Below are 20,511 nucleotides of genomic sequence, written 5' to 3'. Positions count from 1 at the left end.
GAGGTAACTTTTAAAACAGGTGTCTCTGTAAACCTTCTGAATCACTTAAGTATTTCACTTGCAATTAATGTGACCCCTGATGTATGTCCGATGCTTTAATCCTACTGTCCTACTGGACTTTCAAGACAAGTAATAAACAGAGACAAACTGACAGCGTTTCTTTCACCTCAGGTACTAACATTATGTTGATAAGTTTGTTATTTCTGTGACGTAATTATCTAGGATTTAAATGGTTTAAGTCTGTGTAAATACGTAAATCTGGCAAAATACGAGGTTTATAGAGTTTTTCATACTGATAACATCCGTAATGATGAAAGTAAGCTGCTATAAGATTTTTTACACCAAAGTACATAGGCAATAAATCTCATCCTTCTTATAATGATTACACGTAATGGTAGGAGGGGCAGTACATATACGTTGTGGTGACACTAAGCACGTAAATAAATTATAAGTGTTAATCGGTGGGGAACGAATTACAAATTAGCAGCTAAGAGGGGGCACGGTCTGATACTACAAGAGCTACCTAATATTATCATTTAACATTTACGTTGGTCACCGGTCGGTAGAGCTAAAATACTTGTTATATAAGGATTTATATATATTTTAGAATCTATTGTGATCATGTCGAAGACTTTCCAAGCCACACTCAACAAAAAATATGAGCCGATTTGGTAAGTTAATAGCCAAATTTTTAAATAATATTGTTATCTACCACAACGACTTTGCAGGATATTTTGCAGGATTTAAAACTGTTCGACACCATTAATGAGTACCATCTTTTTATACGCTAGTGAAAAAATTACAAAAAATATTTCTAGTGAAAATATTTTCATGTAACAGAGAGGTACATACATCAATCACATTTTGAAAATGACATCCAAATCATTTTCATAACGCCTAGGTACGAACTTTTTAATAGGAATTTGTCCAGAACAAGGTTTAACCAGTTAGTAATTCTCAAAAATTCAAATTTTAAATACACTCTTGCGCATGCTTGGCTAACGTTTTTGATGCTAGTAACATACTATAGTCATTAAAACTTTTTGAAACACACATAAAGTCATTAAAACTAAGATTTCGCATAGGCTTTTCTCGAAAGAGTGTAGGTATGTGATTATGTAAAAAAATCTGTCAATAAACATTATTATTATTTTTAAACTAGGTACTTCGCAGGCTAGGCAGGTAATGTCTTAATTGTAGTATATTTGTCAACGCGTGTGCACAGCACACGGCACCTACATTAGTAGTACCTAATAAAAATTAAACTCTTGAGGATTGACTGTAACAAGCTGCAAGAGAGAGGAAGAACTAGTTGACAGTTGACTAGTTTGTTCCCATGACCACGTCCCGTTGAACACGGGAAGGAAGGTTTGTGTCTTGCAATTTAAACAAGACACACCAGTTCAAACTTAGGATTACTGGATTGATTGCGATTATAAATATCCGTTATGGATGGTTACATCACAATGACTATAATGTTTCAATACACTGGCGTATGTTTTCTTTAATAAATTAATCCGCAGAATGTTATGAAAATTATGAAACTTAATTCTAAACGAGCTTCACTTGCCCTGCTATTCTGAGATTATTAAATCATACATATACGACGTGTATGTCACATTTATAATAATTCCTACTTACAAGTTAACCTTAGTATTAGGAAGGTACGACTGCACCTAAATAAATGTATTTATCATCCTGTCAGACGCCTGGTTTTAAAATAGACACCAGTCTGAAGTCTGACATACTGTTCTTTAGTGACATTCCAATTTTAAAATAGATGAAAAAAATAATTAACTTTGATATATTATGGTCAAAAATCAAGACAACTAACTGCCAGCCCGTACATAAAATTACCATAGCTATTGTTGCCTAACCTGAGATAAACGCAAGCGCAGCACTAGGTCTCAGGGCCGCCACGGCGCATGCGCGTCCGTCCCCCCTCCTTCTGATATACTCCCACCACTCGACGCTAGAGTCGCACTTTGTTTACCAATTGCCTTGCCGCGATTGACGAACCAGTCAGGGCAGTCGGTCCGCCAGCACAGCCGACCTCGCTCGTCCTCGCGATCGGTCATTATTCACAGTCGCGCGTCGCCAGCGACGCACGCGACAATAGTCACCGCGTCATGACCCTGTGACGTGATAGTATGAGTAAAATCGAAAATTCAACGGAAGCCGCCGCGCCCAGCGTGGCGATCCACGTGGAGCAATATGACGGCCAAGACAGGGAGAACTCAAAGCTCCTCGACCTGCACGCTCCGGCGCCGATGATAACGCCCTCTGGGCAAATGCGCAAAGTGAAGAGCTTCAGTGATACACACAGAATTCGTGATGTGACAGCAGCCTCGGGTGCAGCATCCGCGCGGTGTCTTCGGCCTTACGAGCAAGTGGCCACTTACCCTGAAGGGTCTGACAGTGGCACCAATCACTATGGCGCGCCGTCAGTCCGATCTCTTGCCTCGATCGGAATGGGATGCACGGATGGCCGCAAAATGGTTATAAGACGGGTACCAACATCGCCCACGGAATTGTTCCATCTAGTTCGTCCTCCTACGTGAGTACCTCTGCGAATGATACATCCTCTGGGTTGCCATTATTCAATTGACTTCTATCAACCGTACAAATCTCCCCATCGCCAGTGCATAAATTCTCTTCTGCAATAAATGAATAGGTTACTCGTTCCCCACGGCGCTAACCAGTAGAAGACAATTCTCCAATATATAACCTAACTTAATTCTGAGCAATGATTTTTTACACGCATTCGATAAGAAATCGTCAAATATTACTTTACAATAAACTGTCTGAATATTTATTTTACTCGATGATTAGAATGTGATTGTAATTCTCAGGTATAGCTTAGCAAACTCGTCATTAGTCACACGCCATGCTTTGTTCAATAAATCTTATTGGAAACAATCAATTTTAGTTTGTTATAATGGACTTACAGACTAGAGAATAACTGATTAACTAATAAATTTGTCAATCTGTAACATTGATAACAGGCTTAGATACTTTGTTTACATAAGGAGATCAGAAGGTCATATAATATATTATGTTGTGATCTTTATAACTAACTTAACCTTTCATTACACCTGAAAATTACCACTATATGAGCAAATAATGAAACAGAATCTTGCGAAATGGATTTAAATAAATGTAATCAATTGTGAAAAAACATTATTTTACTTAACAATAAGTAAATGCATTGGATATTATGAATATTACATATCTTTCTGTAATTTACAATCAAAGATTATAAAGCTATCGGTGATAAATTAAGTGTAAGTACCTAAATACTCCAAGCAACTGTTGTTAATGCATATCAATGTTATCGTCATAATATTATTATGTAAACCGTATATAAAAATACAGCGGTATCGTAGCTAGTGCTAGCTCACACATCGGTAGGAAAACTTTTAGTCGGCCAATAGTCTGTATAAATAAATCAGTATGAAGATGAATGTTAGGTACTAAGCACATTACAAAGATTCATGAGTCAAACACTAATTTACCTATACATAGTCGTATTATAAAACTCAATCCCTTACCGTATGTGTCTTTGTATCTATTCTCAATAAAGTCAAAAACTGCTTGACCGATTTTCAAGCGGTTTTCACCACTCGATAACGAGATTCTCGAGGAAGTTTTTAGTATATAAACCTCCGCGTACGAAGTCGCTAGCATTAATCAAAATAGATACTTGTTTGTTCAAACATTTTGTTCTAGTTCACATTGCAACATCTGTCCCGGGAGTACAATGACCTCGAATAGTTAAAATAATACATAATAACAACGGCTATGAGGTCTTCATATGAAATTATATTTAATAGATAAATATCTATGTACCTAGTTAAATATAATTTATTTGACAATGCGATGATTCACTTTATTTCAAGAATTAAGATTGGAGAATGATAAAAGTCTTATTGTATCGTACAATTTAATTATTTCCTCGAAATATACAGTGAGTACAAATAGTGGGTAAACTTAAACAAAAACTATAAATAAATCGAATTTTAACAAACGATTAATGATTCTGGATAGGTAGTAGTATAGTAGTTCTAGTAGATACAGATAGTACCTGATTTAATATTAGCTGGTTCTAGAGGATTCACTGGCGTCCCAGGGAACTCCTTCTCTTACCCGGACAAAGTATAGCCCATCAGTGAAAGGTTTCAAATCGGTTCAGTTGTTTCGGAGCTTTAAAGGTACAAACATTTTTTTTTTTATCTCTTTTATATGAGTACTTATAGATAAGTGAAAATCTAACAAGCGTTTCAATGCTCTATAGACCATGAAATTCTTACTCGAGTTTTCTGAGACATAAGTTGAGCATAGAGGTCTGAGTAACGAGTATGATTACTCTTAACTGTAGAACAAAGGTGTCCAATTACTTAACATAAGTGGCTCTTACAATGTGCGCTGTGCCCTCAACCTATAATAAAGAGTTCCGCATCTCGTAAACATGGCGCTCGGCTGCTGTAGTTTGCACTTATAAGACTACTGTAACTTTATCAAGAAACCCTAGGCCTGTTTATAGATATCTATTAAAATATTTAATGCCTATTTCCAACACCAGAGTTACAGCAAAGATTTGCTATGATAAAACTTGCGAAAGAATTGATTCAAAAAGGTTACTTAGCCTCATTAGAAGCCTAAATAAATAAAATAATAGTAAATAAATAAAAATAAAGGAACATTTTCAAATTCACCAAACTATACTTTCATTTTATCTAGACTTTAAAATTGAAATAAGGTATTCTTTTTCCTAAAACAACATATCTAACAACTGAAGTATTTCAGTAGAATAGCTAAAGCTATTATATAATCTGTGGCTAAAGCTCTTGTGTCAATTACTCTGTTCAAATATGATATGTAGCATGTTTTCCTATATAAAACATAGGTATCTCCTATTTTATACTAAAAAGCGCTTATAGCTTATAGCCAGTCATTTGTCAAGGTCGACTGGCAAGCATCAATTCACTCTACAAAGGTTGTTAGTGTACAATATCTAATGCTGTAGGTGACCGGCCGCATTGCAACAAACGTACGGCTAATGCTACAAAAAATAATAGAAGACGGAAAACTGTCTATAAGTGTACAAAAATGAAAAAAATCGGGAAATTATTGGGAAATATTATAGCTTTTCCGTGTCATTCCATCATATTCATCTGTAGGTAATTCTGTCAATACACACACGTCTAGAAGCATACTCGAAATTATCTAACTAATAATAACTAATAAGACGTCTAACTTTTGTGACATGTTGGATATGTTTTTCTTAGAAATAATTCAGATGTTTTCAGACGATTCTTATTTAGATTTAGAAATGTTGTGGAGTTTCTACATCATATTTACCAACTTATGATGATAAATGAAAAAACATACAATCAATGGATAAGAAAGAACTCTAACTAAGTCCTAGATAGACTGTAGAAAAACTTAAATATAGGATTAGCCAATTAGGTACTAGCCAATTTCCCACGGTTTCACCCGCGGGTCCCATGAAAACTACTGCCCGTACCGGGATAAATGAAATATAGCACTTTTCAACAGTGAAAGAATTTTTCAAATCGGTTCAGTAATGTCGGTGCCTTTCTTGTACAAACAAAATCTGAGACTATTATATTACCTATTATATTAGTGCAATTTCCATATATTTATCCCAAGTTTTTTTTTATATATAGAAATATACATACGTATCTTCTTATTCATATTGGGAGGCAGAAACCTTCTGCGTTTGCATCAGTAGATTTTCAGCAATTTGTCGGTAAGGGGTTTTATTCTCATTAATATTTCTGAACTATTTCGTAACGCTATTCCATTATTTGTTATTATTTTGCGGCCGAATATATTTTTTTAAGTCGGAAGAATCAGAATTAGAGATCAATCAGAATTCCTTGGTAAAACCTACTAGGAATTACTACTATGTTTTATCTGTTTGCAAAATGAAGCTTCTGGAGTACTTGAAGTAATTTTCCAATTTTAAAGTAGGTAAAAAAATACTCTTTTTCCCTGATATTTAGATATATTTTTTAATTTAAGGACATGTTTGTTCATACTATAAGTCTAATAGAAAAATATAATTTATTGAAGATCGAACAACCCAAATCAGTTTAGCTGTAAATTAACGGGAACCTCGAGGAACGGGTACCTCCGGTACTAATCCAACACTGAACCAAAACTGAAAAGATATTATCATAACGGAAACTTCTTTTTTTTTAAACTAAAATCATGTAACTGAAGGTGAGTTCCAACATTTAACTATAACCATAACCAGCCATGAAATTGCAGTCCATTGGTCAAATCGGGATTTTGAGCACTGAAAATTGTTCGGTCATCGTTATAGTGATTGGTTAATCAGCCAGACAAATATCTACATAATATTGATGGCAAAATCAGAGAACACTTTGACTGTTAGACTCGTGACTAGTTAGTCATTTAGCTAACCTACCTTTAAAATAAAGGTTTTGGTATCGACTTCTATTTAAGTCAAATTTAAAATGGAATTTTCCACTTTACATTTTGTACGTACTACGTAGGTATAGGTTATGTATAGGTATAGGTACCTACTTGTTGGCCTAACCTGCCTAACCTTTGGCGGAAAACGTGTTAGTTTTACACCTAATTTATTTAGTAAGCATTGTGATTTATGACCTTTATCCTACAAATTGATTACTTTGTATTATACAATTATACCTACTCGTGTTTACAAGTTCACGTTATCATTCATGAATTTTATAGCATGTTGAATTTATCTTGTTCCTCAAGCGGTTATAGATTAGTAATTACATAAATTCGGGTTTTCTTCAACATTATTGTCTGATTACCTTATTCTTTATTATTGCTATTGCTGGCTATCCTTCATTGTCAACATACGTTTCTAGACAAACATGGTACCCCTCGGCGTAGAACAACATGTTCATATGATGATGAAGATCAAATCAATCAAAACGTAAGAAGTGTAACATTGTCAGTAAACTCGTAGTACGTGACGTCTCTTCTCATAGCCTTAAAACACAAGCAATGACCTTCCATTTCATATTTTTTAAACGAGATGATAAAAATGACAAAGGTTCCTTTGTTTCTCGGGCCTATCTGATGGCGTCACGCCCGCTGTAGTTTGTTAAAAACTATATTGGATATACTCTGGTACCTATATGTATTATGTCGTATGGTCATGACATTATACGAAGGTTTACATATACAGTTACAGTACCCTGTACAAGTTCGTGCCTACATAGAATAAATCCTAAGCATAACAGATCGCAAATACTCGCAACTTTGCTGCACAATGAGAAACGTACTTCCCAGATTGTAACTGCATAGGTATACAAGGCACTCATGTGGTTATCTTACAATAAGTAGAAGATATTAGATATGCTTCTGAAAATCTTCTCGAAATATCATTTAAAAATATACCTAAATAGGTATCGTAAATCCAAAAAACAAAATGCATGACTTGACATGCACTTTCACTGTCAGGCGAAGGCTTTGTTTGTGTCCGATTAAACTATGACATCCTACTTGAAGAAATCCTAAAATCCCGAGAGGCTTATGTTTATAGGGAGTTTTGGTCGTTTGACCTTCACGCCGTGAGCCGATAACACTGCAATGCTGCTATCTTTCCACACACACATATCTCGCATACGACGTGGATACGACGATTGATCGTGCGCCCGCGCCGCTTCGCCTTATCACTGCCTACTTGATAATGATTTTAAAATACGTTTGCCTACTTACGTGTTGACAGCTAGGGATTACTTCTTTAAATTGTTTTTGAATTTTATGGAGATTTTAGACCATTTTCATGGAGGAAAATCAATCAGACATTTAAGTAGAGCTAGATAATTTATATCTATTGCTAATGCGATAGCTTTCTAAGATAAGCGATAAACAATAGTATGACAACACAAGTGAATGAATCGACATCTTATCGTGTGGACCAAAGCCAGAAAGCCCTAATATCACCATTTTCTCTGTGGAAAAAGAGAACTCTAGACCGACATGGCATTGACACTTGACCATAAAGAGCTGGTAAAAATGACGCAATGTCTTTTCTTTTTATTGACAAATAAGCACTTATAATCAGTTCCAGGAACAAAGAGCATCGACAGATTAGTTTTATTTATTAGTTGGAGGTGAATGTGAACAATAAGTTTAAATAATGGCAAACTATTTGTATAACTATTTTTAGGCATCGCTCATGTACGGTTTGCATACCCATAAAAATAATAAAAACCTAGATTGCACAATAAGTATAGTAAGAAAAACATTTTCCCGTCATCAAAGGATTTTCCAAATCTTAACAATATCAAACTCTAGCAATACACTTTACGAAACACATTTCACAATAATGTTCCGACTATCTCTAGACTTTGAACAAATACTTAGAGAATGTATTTATGAAGAGACAATGATACTCAGCCTCCTTGCTTTATTTTTATTCAGGTACATACTCTTGACTATATCGGTATCACAAACATACCTACTAATCCATCTTGTTCCATAATGTCAATCTAGCTTGTTGATTTCCTGTTCTATTTTGAGAAACTGTTTTCTGTGTATTAAGTATTAATGTATCTATTGAATATAATTACATTTCTGCGTCAATAATTAAGGGCTCTCCTTTTAAAACCACAACCACAACTGGGGTAAATGTAACATGTTCTAATGGTTCTACTTTTAATAGAGCAACTAAATGTCGGTTTTACTGGCATTAAAAAATCCGTTTTGACTTTCATGATAATCACAATGACTTAGTTTTATCAGTACCGGCAGAAATTGCAAAATATAGTAAGACTTCTCAAACGGATTAAAAGTCTGTCTCCAAAATTGTAAAACCTACGTTTACTTACGTATAGGGCTGCCATCCGTCCGGGTTTCCCCGGATTTGTCCTCGTTTGGAGGCCGTCCGGGGGCCGTCCGGGCGGGGTTTCAAGAAGTGTCCGGGGAAAACCCGGACATTTTTCATAGGACCATCTTAACCTATGGTGCCTGGGTATGCGAATAACCCGGCCGCCTAATAATGCAGAAGTCGAAGTGCCCCAAAACTCAAAAATTTTCGCGCTCGCTTCGCTCGCGGCTTCTTTTCTTAACACGATTTTTTTTTACGTTTCGCTACTTTAATATCCCAATATTCAAAATAATTTGCGCTCGCTTCGCTTGCGGCTCCTTCACTTTGCGGATGTTTTTATTATACAAGTTTAGGTGCTTTAGTGACCCAAAACTCAAAAATTTTCGCGCTCGCTTCGCTCGCGGCTTGTTTTCTTAACACGACTTTTTTTACGTTTTGCTACTTTAATATCCCAATATTCAAAAAAATTTGCGCTCGCTTCGCTTGCAGCTTCTTCACTTTGCGGATGTTTTTATTATACAAGTTTAGGTGCTTTAGTGACCCAAAACTCAAAAATTTTCGCGCTCGCTGCGCTCACGGCGACTTCACTTTACAGTTGTTTGTATTTTTCAACATTTTTTTGTCTAACCTATCAAGAAGGTAACTCCTAGTTTCCAAATTAGCTTTCTTAATTATGACCTTCGAAATACATTAAGTCACAATCTTTCAATACTAGGTACTACATGAGCTAGAGACGGCCCTGACTTTTCATGTAAGGAAGGACCTCATTGAATTTAAGTAATATGGTAATATTAAAAATTAGGTCTTGTTTTGTTAAACAAAAAAAATCGGACTCTTCCGGGGAAAAAATGCGATTTACGCCAAATGTCCGGGTTTTTTTAAATATTTGTCCGGGTTTGGCGAAATTCGAAATGGCAGCCCTACTTACGTATCATGAAAAGTAGGTAAAGCCTTTGAGCCGTGTGACGTCACTTTAATCTACCGTCATTGTAGATCATTCATCATTAATCCAAACAACTCTGTTTATCAAAGAACGGCTCTTCACGTTTCGTGTTTGCCATAGAATCTATTCCTTAAATAACCTTACGAAAGGAAAAACCTTGGCAATTTTAAAATAAGAGTAAGAAGAAAAGTATTGCATGCAGCCAGTATTTCCTTCATTTGTAAACTTTGTTATCTGCGTGATGTTTAGTATTTCATTAGTTGCGCAAACATGTCATTTCATTTAAAACTCGACACACACCTAATCTACATTAATTAATTATCTACGACATGTTGAATCTCTTTTTTATACAGCAACAATTATTTGCGGATTTTACGAGTATATTTATATCTAATAATTATTATTACTAAGGTACATATTCATTTCTATGTAGCATCATAAAGATACTTGGAATATTGTTATTAACAAAATAATGTTCCTACCAGTAACGTATGCAAAAAACATTAAGTATTCCAAATGAATGTGACCTGAAATATTCCAGTAATAAAATTTCACATTACTATAGGAGCTTTCAACTAAGACCAATTTCCTTCGCCAGGCCCCCCGATGAGGATACGGCGTCACACGAGAGTGACTGCGAGGAAGAAGAGGAAGACACGACAGCCCACCTGAAGCCCCGCCGACCATTCTGGGCCAATAAAATACAATTTGTATTGGCCTGTGTTGGCTACTCTGTTGGCCTCGGCAATGTGTGGCGATTCCCCTACCTGTGCTACAAAAGCGGAGGAGGTAAATCAAATCACGTCATTTACTTAATAGCAAACTCTACAACTAACATAAACTACACTAACATAAATCAATCAGGTATCACACACCACATCTCAACAACTTTTTGAAAGAAAAGCTAGGCAGTTGATCTCAGGAACTCTAAAAAGGTTCATCATTAAATTAACACCTTTCGGAGTCGTTACTTTCTTTCCACAATTGACTATGTCTTGTGAACTATTAATTAAAGTATCAATAACACTCAACCCACAAAATTTAATTTTACTCGGGCTCTACCTACATAAATGGCATAGAATGACGTCGGGATTCCCGGAAATCTATCTGTACATAAATGTGTTTGCTTATTGAGGTTATACTAAGTGCTCGTTTGCTTGACGTTATCAAGTTTTGGTAATAATAGAAAAATAAATAATAATTTCGAAATAATACATATAAAACTTTTAATAAGAACAAACGATCGGAAACTTAGGCATCTCTCGTCTCAATGTTTCGAGTTCGGTCCCGCGTTTCATAATCGTAATCTTGCTAACGATAAAAATAAATATGATGTACCTATGATAATTCAATATCTAATGAATCTCTTAAATATTAGGCCCACCCACAAAATGCATACCTTTAGGGCTCTAAGAACTTTGTTGACAGCAGTCCCGCATGTACGCAAAAAAACAGCGGATTATTTACAAAATCTGGAAATAAGTAAGTCATTAATCATTTTGGCGATTATTACATTTTCAATATAATAAAAAATCTATTAGGCACCTTTACTAGCTACTATTATAGGCTACCGTTGGGCTGTGATGTAGGCATTTACATCTCTCCAATTCTTCAACAATCATAACAAAAAATACGTCGTCAAAAAGAACACAATGCTAAGCAATATACAGTCTCGTGATTATTACGTTAAGGTTATGGGAATTTCCTCTCGATACATACAAATATTTACTCATAAATAAATATGTCTGTATTGGGTTGAAAATATTTTCGTTTAATAAGACGTCGCGACTCGCGGCCACTGTAAATTAACTCATTAAGGCGACAAAAAGACGATCGTGTCCGTCGTGACATTGCATTAAGTCTACACTAATTGTCGAGCACTTTACACTTGGCAAAAATGATCCAAGCACGAAATGTGGACACAATTGTGACGACGTTGAGGACATCGATTATGTTTTTATTATATGTTTATAATTATATAACTACTCCATATTTTTTATGAGTTGTGAGCCGCTACGTTTCTTAGATCATTGTCCTTAGCAACAAAGTTTCTTATGAATCACGATATGGATACCAATTGGTCTCTTAAGCTTCGTTTTAGATTTCTTTTTCTGGTTTGAAAGAGAGTATAACACGTATTTTAAGATTAAAGGTGCATTAGATACTCTATTTATTTAAGAAACATTTTTATAACTATTATCTGTTCTATGCATGGGACTACAAACCGCAACTTTGGAGACGAACATATTTTCCGATTAACAATTATTTAAAACTGTAAAGTTTGGACTAAATGAGCGATTTTTCATGGTCTTTATTAATGTTTAAACGTGGGAAATCAGCGTCGTCGTCATTATCTCGTGCCAATATACGCACCTATCTATTACTACTCTTCAGTTTAATTTATTTACAGTCAGTTATTTTTACAATGTAAACATCATAACGATGGCGCCTTACATGGAACAGAAAATAATAATCTCAAATAACAGGAAAGAACTTAGTCACCAAGGTAAAATATGTAATGTACACATGAGTGCGAGATCGTGTCCAAGCGATGTTTGTGTGTTTGTGTCGCGGCGTGCTAACTCGCTGCTTGACACCGAGGTTCCAACACGATCCAACGACAGTACAATACGGTGTGAATTACAACTGATTCCTACGGTAAACTGATACTTGACACCACCTCGACGTATTTACAAGATATCAAATGATTTATCACCAGATATACATAGAAATCACTGCAGATATTATAATGACATTTGTTTATACACTCAACATTTTTGCATAAAACATATTATTATACATTGATATATTCATGACGTCACGATTTGTCACATTGATGTAAGAGTCTTCATGCCTACTTATGTATAGTTTCAAACATGTCCTCGATGATATATGATCCCTCAAGATTACGGTATACAAGACCTATGCTGCTAAATAAAATAGTACTTATTCTTTTCTAAGAAGTCGATAACACTAAAGTTGCCATACAAGTACTTACATCAACAAAATAAATACTTACGACGTGGAAACAAATATGTATCTAGGTTCATGTTTAAACGAGGGTTTTGTGCTAGATAATGTCGTCTCAATTTTAAGTGACCTAAACGCTCTCTAGTCAGTCACAAAAACTGCCTCTGCTCTGGTGCCTTTGCAAATATTCCAATTGTTATAGGTACTGTACTCTAGTACGCTGTCCTAGCAACTACAAACGATATTGTGCCTTATAGCAGCTTATGAAAAATTGTTTACTGGTCATCAGAGCGTAGAGCTAATGACTCCACCTACCTTTGCCCACATAATCGGATGAGCAAACGACCACACTAATTGCGACAGTTCCTGTAGGTCAACTCATTGGTATCAAGGATATAATTGGCGTAACGATGTCCACTCGAATTTGCCCCACAAATAATCAATATCTTGAGTTATTTAATGTAGGCTATTGATAACATTTTGTCTCGATTTAACTACGTACCTATCTATATGCCCTGGTTCACACATTTGGCTAAGTTTATCCAGATGCGTCCCGCGTGCACTAATTATTCTCACGTGGGGTCTGACAAGACACTGTAGAGTGGGACACGAATAAATAAGTATCCCAATTCTACTATTTCGAACACTGATACGTCTGTTACTTGTGTTAAACACTCAATAACACATTTAGGCAACCCCACTTAGATCAGGTCTATTTTTTTTGGTGATTATTTTAAATCAGAAAGAGTCCCCCTTTGCTGGGCGGATCTTGTGATAATGATCATTTCGGTACTCTTCCATCTAATAGCTAACAATCAGTCGGTCATTCACTTTAGAAGCTGTGGTAATTTCACGACTGGAATGTAAAAACTTATTTTTTGTTGGTAAGACATAAATCCCGTAGAATATAAAACTGGTAGAATATGAGGATTTACTTAGGGATACATAACTAATATAATTTACACATTGGAGTTATAAAATAAGCTATTATTTATCCAGCACGGGAAGTATTTATCTTGGAACACTGGTGTAGGTAACTGTAGGAAAAAGAGCTAGTATTACCTACTAGGCACATCGACTACATCCTAGTAATAAGCACGATTAACTCAAAATGAGCACGGCATATACAAAATCAGTTTTCAAGCTAAAACAATTTTTAATTACATAAAAACTTAGGAATATGAATTAGGGTGCATGAAAATACCTATACATATATATTTTATTCCCATTTTTGGGTAAGTTGGTTTGCATAAACGAATTATTTATCACATCTATGTATAAAAATGCTACATTCACCGCTGTGGACCAAAATACGTATGAAATGTGTAAATTGATTTTTTTTTTAATATTGTTCCAGGAGCCTTCCTCATACCCTATTTCATAATACTCTTAGTATGCGGTGTGCCAATGCTTTTCATGGAGCTGGCTGTGGGCCAGTACACAGCTCACGGTCCTATTGGTGCCCTGTCACAAATTTGCCCACTCTTCAAAGGTAAAGCAAAAGAAACAATTATCTTTCTTGAGTTGTGAAAATATAATTGGATACAAATGTGACCAAAGAATATGTGATATTATTTCAGGTGCGGGCTTAGCAAGCGTAGTGATCTCATTTTTAATGTCCACATACTACGCGGTTATAATAGCGTGGGCAATATACTACTTCTTCACATCGTTTAAGACGGAGGTGCCGTGGGCGAGCTGCTCCAACCGATGGAACACGCCGCAGTGCTGGGTGCCCAACCACAACATGACCAAGCCGAATGGCTCGCAGACACCCACCGAACAATTCTTCGAGTAAGATTTTGAGCACCTACTAACCCCGTTATTTTAGCTGATGCCGTAAACATGTTCGTTATTCAGAATAATTTTAGGGACCAATGTTTATTTTTAAATATTTGATACAACTTATCAGGTTACCGATTCATTAATTATTAAGTAATTAACTTAGGTCTTGTCTTATCCATTATTGCAATCACTTATTTTACATAATCAATAATCTAGATGAAGTACTTGCAAAAATATATTAATTACCTACCTGTCGTATTATACAACTCGCAATGTACGTAAATTCGCAACGCCCATTTCGTTATCTATTAGTCATAATCGCATCACTGATAAATTCACAATATTTTTGGAACTCCGAGTAGTAGTCAAAAATACTAACCTCACGTACCTACTTAAATGTTATGTTATCATTCATTTCGAGTTCCGGAATGAATAATACTGTAGCACGCCCAGCCAACTAGTGCTGTCACCTAAGGGCTAATAAAGATTGCATGCTTTGTAGTTCTCGATAAGTCATAAATTATTATCAATGACCAAGTCATACTGCATGCCGCAAATTTGGAAGTTGATTCAGTTCCGCAATGATGTCTATTACCCGGTTCGAAGCTTATGAGTCCTTAAGATAAGCTAAGCAACTGCAACTGGGCATAGATGAAATACCTACTTATAGAATCTGAATTCTAAGAACAACATTTACAATCCAAAACAGGAACTTAACAAAGGATGGAATGAGGAAAATGTGCAGAGAACCAATATGTTTCACGTTGGGAATCTTCGTTTCTTTGTATCGATGTAATTTAATAGGTATATTCATCTACTTATTGCCTTTTTATATTTTACAGTTTTCACTCACACATATCCTACAACCGTTAATATAAATGTTTTGGATTGCAAATGTGTTCAACGTTTAAAATTATAATCTTATCTAAATGCCTCCTATTTTTTTCAGGAAAAAGGTATTGAGCATGAGCGCCGGAATAGAATTCCCTAATGGAATGCGGTGGGAGCTAGCAGCTTGCTTGGTCTGTGCTTGGGTATTAGTTTACTTCGCTCTGTGGAAAAGCATCAAGTCTTCTGCCAAAGTACGCTATATCACCACAACGCTGCCCTTTCTGCTAATTATAGTCTTCCTCGGACGCTCTTTGACATTAGATGGAGCTGATAAAGGACTGAGATTTTTCTTCAAGCCAGAATGGGAACTTTTGAAACAGTCAAGACCATGGGTGAACGCAGCATCACAAGTTTTTAACTCGATTGGTGTTGCTTTTGGATCCATGATAATGTTCGCTTCTTACAATCGTTTCGACAATAACTTCCTACACGACACCGTGGCTGTTTCACTAATCAATGCAATCACCAGTCTCATCGTGGGAATCTTCACGTTTGCCACTATTGGAAACATTGCTTTTGAACAAAATACTCCCGTGAAGGACGTCATCGCTGATAGTAAGTTTCCTGGATTACTTTTTGCCTGATTTATTTTGACTGTTTTTTTAAATATATATTTACCCCTACTTATTTTCATTTCAGGTCCTGGATTATTATTTGTAGTGTATCCGCAAGCGATTGCAAAAATGCCAGCTTCTCAATTATGGGCCGTACTATTCTTCTTTATGTTCCTTTGTCTTGGACTTAATAGCCAGGTGAATATAATCAAAACATTGCACTCACTGTTGTAATGAAATGGGCAAATTAATTACTCTAACTATATAATACTTTTCAGTTTGCCATAGTAGAGGTAGTAGTGACGTCAATTCAAGACGGGTTCCCAGACATGATTCGCAGACGGCTGGTGTACCATGAGCTGCTGGTGCTCTGTGTGTGCGGGGTGTCGCTGGTTTTCGGCCTACCACACATACTTCACAGCGGCATATACGTGTTCCAACTAATGGACTACTACGCTGCATCACTCAGCATCACATATCTCGCCTTCTTCGAAGTCGTGGCCATAGCTTGGTTTTACGGCGTAGGAAGACTTTCTAGAAATATTAAACAAATGACAGGTTCGTTTTTAAACAATCAGCCTGTTTATAATCAAGATGCCAATTAGTAGGTATTTAAGTCATTAATTTAAAAAACCCTTTCATTGAATAACACTCGCCCAAGTTAAACATGTTCGTATTTTTGTGGGCATTGCACCTAATATTAATACTTACTTATTGTAATTTATACATACACACGGGATGTCCTGCCATTTCCTACTGCGCAACTTCCGCTTTTGTTTGTTTGTTACTCTCAAAGATAGTAATCATATTTTTTTGCATTCTACTGAACCTACGTCCGAATAAATAACGATGACTCATCGTAATTGTTACTTTATCAATACTTTATGATTCGCCACACCCTGTGTAATGTGTATAAAACACCTGCCTAAGTATGTTATCGAAAGACATACAAGTATATGATATACGTACGACATCATGGCATTAGCCTTGACGATAACCTGGTCTATTTCGCCAGTATGCGTACCAACTTAAGTCCTACATAATTTCAGGACCGAAAACCTTTCCCATAAGCCGTCTTCTTGAAGGCTACAAAACTGTATGTAAGGAGAGAATTGGCCCTTATTAGTGTTGGTATGATTTCAGGTCGTCGTCCATCGCTGTATTTCCGAGTGTGCTGGCTGATAGCGACTCCGGCGCTTCTGCTAGCGCTGTGGGTGGCCAGCATGGTGGACTACACGCCGCCCAGCTACCGCCAGTATCAGTATCCCACATGGGCGCAGGCGCTCGGTTGGATCATTGCTTCTCTCTCACTGCTCTGCATACCAGTGTATGCCGTCTTCGTCGTAATCGGATCGCCCGGAAATAATTGGAGAGAAGTAAGACTACAATTCATTAAAAATTGCCCTTGAAACAAATCAACTTTGGTTTGTTTTGCTTCGCAATCAGTGCAATGAAATATCACAAATGTTTAAAAATGAAATACGATCCACAAAGACTAGCAAACACTATCATTCAGTATCAGTCAGCAGACTAGACATAACAAGAATACCAAGACTCAATATTTAATGTTTCCCCTGTTGTAGATTTTAGCATTTCAAGAGATCTGAGTTGTCCACGAAGTATATTTATTTATTGACTGTAAGGCACGTCACATGTTTGTAACATACCAACTTTTATCTAACTCTTCCTTTTCTTTCAGAAATTGCGTCATTCAATACGTCCGACATCTCTATGTGAATGCGGTGTCACTGGATGCGATATTTGCTACTCAGAGTCCGAGCAACCGGACGACAAACCTGCTATCAACTAGTCTGAAAACAACTTAGAGAATAAGAACATACCTACTTTCTGCAATAGCGTGAGATATGCTTTGATATCAAGTATAAACAAGACAGTAAGATAATGAAACGAGACGGTATTCCATCATAATTATCATTAATTTACAATGAGGCGGCGACCGCACTCGACCTACTAGATATAATAATGAAGTAGTGCTGGCATAGTTTTCAAGTATTTGTTTTGAAGGCGATTGTTCGTTTTTGTCAGCTCAAATATTCTTCGATTTTACTTATACTGTCAAAGGAAGAACCTTTTTGTGCATAATCTACTAAGTTCATACCACATACCTAAGGGTTATTAAAACTCATTTTGAAACTAAGTAAACAACCCTAAAACAGTATTAAGTTTAATAGTAAGTATTTAGATTTTTTTTAACAAATTGACGCAGAGAGACATTCAGAGTTTGTCGACGTGATGTAAGTGTAAGTGTAAGTGGGAACTTGCATGTTTCCCTGATACTTTCGTGATCAAAGTCATTCCATTAGAATAGTACAGCATATTTAGTTAAATTTCTATTTATTCCTAGTACTTAGGTTTAACATATTGTGAATAAAATCAAGAGATTTAAACTGGAAGTATAAATACGTGGGTAAACCACATTCTTCTACATTACTGCTGTTTGACTATTACAAATCGAATATTGTACACACGCACATAAGTACAGTAATTTATTTTAAATTATATTTTGGATCTATTACGAATCTTGTATCTCCAAGATAATAATCGACACCTTACAAGAATTACATTTGATTTGTGTTTACATAGGAACTCATAGTACAATATGTCTAAAAATGTTGTTACGTAATGTAAATACAACTATTTGTAAATAAACGAGTATCAAACTTGTTACTTTAGCATTTAAGAATATTGAATAAAAATATACTTTAAATAATATGGCCAGGTGTTTAATTTTTATATATACTTATAGGTACATATAATAGTCACGCATTTTTGTTGTTTGTATTCAAAGACTTCGAAACTATTGAACCGATCTGAAAAATATTTTCACTGTTGGAAAATTACACTATTCCTGAGTACCATAATAGGCTTTATTTTATTCCTGTACGGGAAGAAGTTCTCACGGAACGCGGGTGAAACCGCGGGAAAACAGCTTGTTGTAAATAAATAAAGGAAAAAATGTGGTACATGGTTAAGTATATTTGTTGCTTATAAAGAAATTAATGGTGTCCATTTATTAAAAAAATAGGAGGAAGAAAAGCTTCCTAGTCAATATTGCGGTGGATTTTATAAGCTAATAAGAGCTTTTAAACGAACAGTGTATTTTCGTTTGTGTTGCAAAAAAACGTTCTGTGTACAAGAGACCAAAGAAGATGTACAAGACACGACATAGCACCCAGTCATTCGTTTTAAAATCGTGCATGGTGCGCCACAAATGGCAAAAGTACCATGTAAATGTACAAGCTCTTGTATATCTCATATATCACTGACCTATACAACCCAGACTGTGGTGCCTACATACAATACATTTACTGTGAATTTTTATAGTAGAAAAAACATTGTTACTTAGCTGCATCCGCTTGGACTGGTAGACAGCCCCATAAGTTGTGAAAAGGCTTGGAAGATGACGTTTGACAGGAGAAAATCATGTCTAAACAACAAGACTTCCTGCAACCAAAAGATAATTTTGGCTTTGCCAAAGTGTGACAGATGGAAATAGTGGGAGGAAAACTGGAGTACCTTGTCACTAAATAAGCAGTCCTATTTGAACCAAATCTTGATGCAAGACATACCATATTATGTATTCATTATATTAAACTTGGACTGTGTGTACTACCAAGCACAGCAATGTCCCTTGCTTAAATCAGATCATTATAGCCTGAAAGCCTGATCCTAAAATGGTATAAAAGAAAATTGATGCTCAAACAGCCCTAAAGTATATAGAGCCATAAAGAAAACTGTAAATATGAACTGAACAATATAATTAAGAAACTAATGTTTAAAAAGATATAAATATTCACAGTCATAAGGCATTCAATTATGTTTCTTCCTCTTGGAGGTACTGTGTCCTTTTGAATCCTCACTGGTAGAAAGGGAACTGTCAGCATCATCATCAGTCTCATCATCATCGTCCTCATCATCCTCGAAGTTAGCATCACCACCTTAAACAGAGTATTATTGAGTTGGTTATTTATTTTTTATATTATAGAAGTCAGTCAGACCAGTCTTTCCCAATGGCAGGTTATGCAGTAACTAGTTAATGGAACGCTAACGGCAAAGGCCCTGGTACTCGGACACCAGCAAGGGTTCAAAAAAGCTAAAGAGTTGTTAATGTAGGATGAGCTTATCAATTGATCCTCTGCGTTCGAGACCTGTTGAAGCGAAAAAGAAACTAACCAGCTTCACCAATTTCACCGAGTTCTTCTATCATCTTCGTCAATGCGGCATTCGCTTCTATTTGGAATTCCTCTAGGGACTTAACTAAATGTTGACCTTCTACTGTTTTAGTAATGGTCTGTATTAATTTGTCGTTTTGGGATATAGTAAGTCTAATTTCAGGAGGCATATTTTCTAGTTTATAGATGTAAATTCACAACAATTTTCGTGTTTATTTATAAACCGAGAAACAAGAACACCGAGAGACAAAACGTCAATCTGTCAAATTTGACAACAGTTGTCAAACTCGTATGAAACCTAAAATTTTGTGGCAA

General features: G+C 35.9%; 2 protein-coding genes across 3 annotated transcripts; one reads left to right on the top strand and one right to left on the bottom strand.

Moving 5' to 3' along the window:
• Positions 1 to 441: 441 nt before the first annotated feature.
• On the top strand, positions 442 to 18,738 carry LOC110369900 (sodium- and chloride-dependent GABA transporter ine). 2 transcript variants are annotated; one of them, XM_021325522.3, is made up of 9 exons: positions 442 to 671; positions 10,402 to 10,592; positions 14,131 to 14,265; positions 14,354 to 14,567; positions 15,508 to 16,004; positions 16,089 to 16,201; positions 16,282 to 16,561; positions 17,147 to 17,379; positions 17,703 to 18,738. In XM_021325522.3, exons 1-9 carry the CDS (start codon positions 622 to 624, stop codon positions 17,811 to 17,813), a joined length of 1,824 nt encoding a protein of 607 aa, XP_021181197.2. In that variant the 5' UTR covers positions 442 to 621; the 3' UTR covers positions 17,814 to 18,738. The 2 variants fall into 2 exon arrangements, with proteins under 2 accessions (XP_021181197.2, XP_021181196.2); XM_021325521.3 differs by lacking the exon at positions 442 to 671 and adding an exon at positions 1,983 to 2,557.
• A 1,027-nt stretch (positions 18,739 to 19,765) lies between these two features.
• Positions 19,766 to 20,475, bottom strand: LOC135117285 (cation channel sperm-associated protein 2-like). Its single transcript, XM_064036145.1, has 2 exons — positions 20,198 to 20,475; positions 19,766 to 19,962 (listed from the first exon to the last, which is right to left on the bottom strand). Exons 1-2 carry the CDS (start codon positions 20,364 to 20,366, stop codon positions 19,835 to 19,837), a joined length of 297 nt encoding a protein of 98 aa, XP_063892215.1. The 5' UTR covers positions 20,367 to 20,475; the 3' UTR covers positions 19,766 to 19,834.
• Positions 20,476 to 20,511: the final 36 nt, after the last annotated feature.

The sequence above is a fragment of the Helicoverpa armigera genome, chromosome 9 (assembly GCF_030705265.1).
Source record: "Helicoverpa armigera isolate CAAS_96S chromosome 9, ASM3070526v1, whole genome shotgun sequence".
Taxonomy (NCBI): Eukaryota; Metazoa; Arthropoda; class Insecta; order Lepidoptera; family Noctuidae; genus Helicoverpa; species Helicoverpa armigera.
The sequence above is the reverse complement of the archived record's forward strand: the minus strand, read 5'-3'. Positions and strand labels throughout refer to the sequence as shown.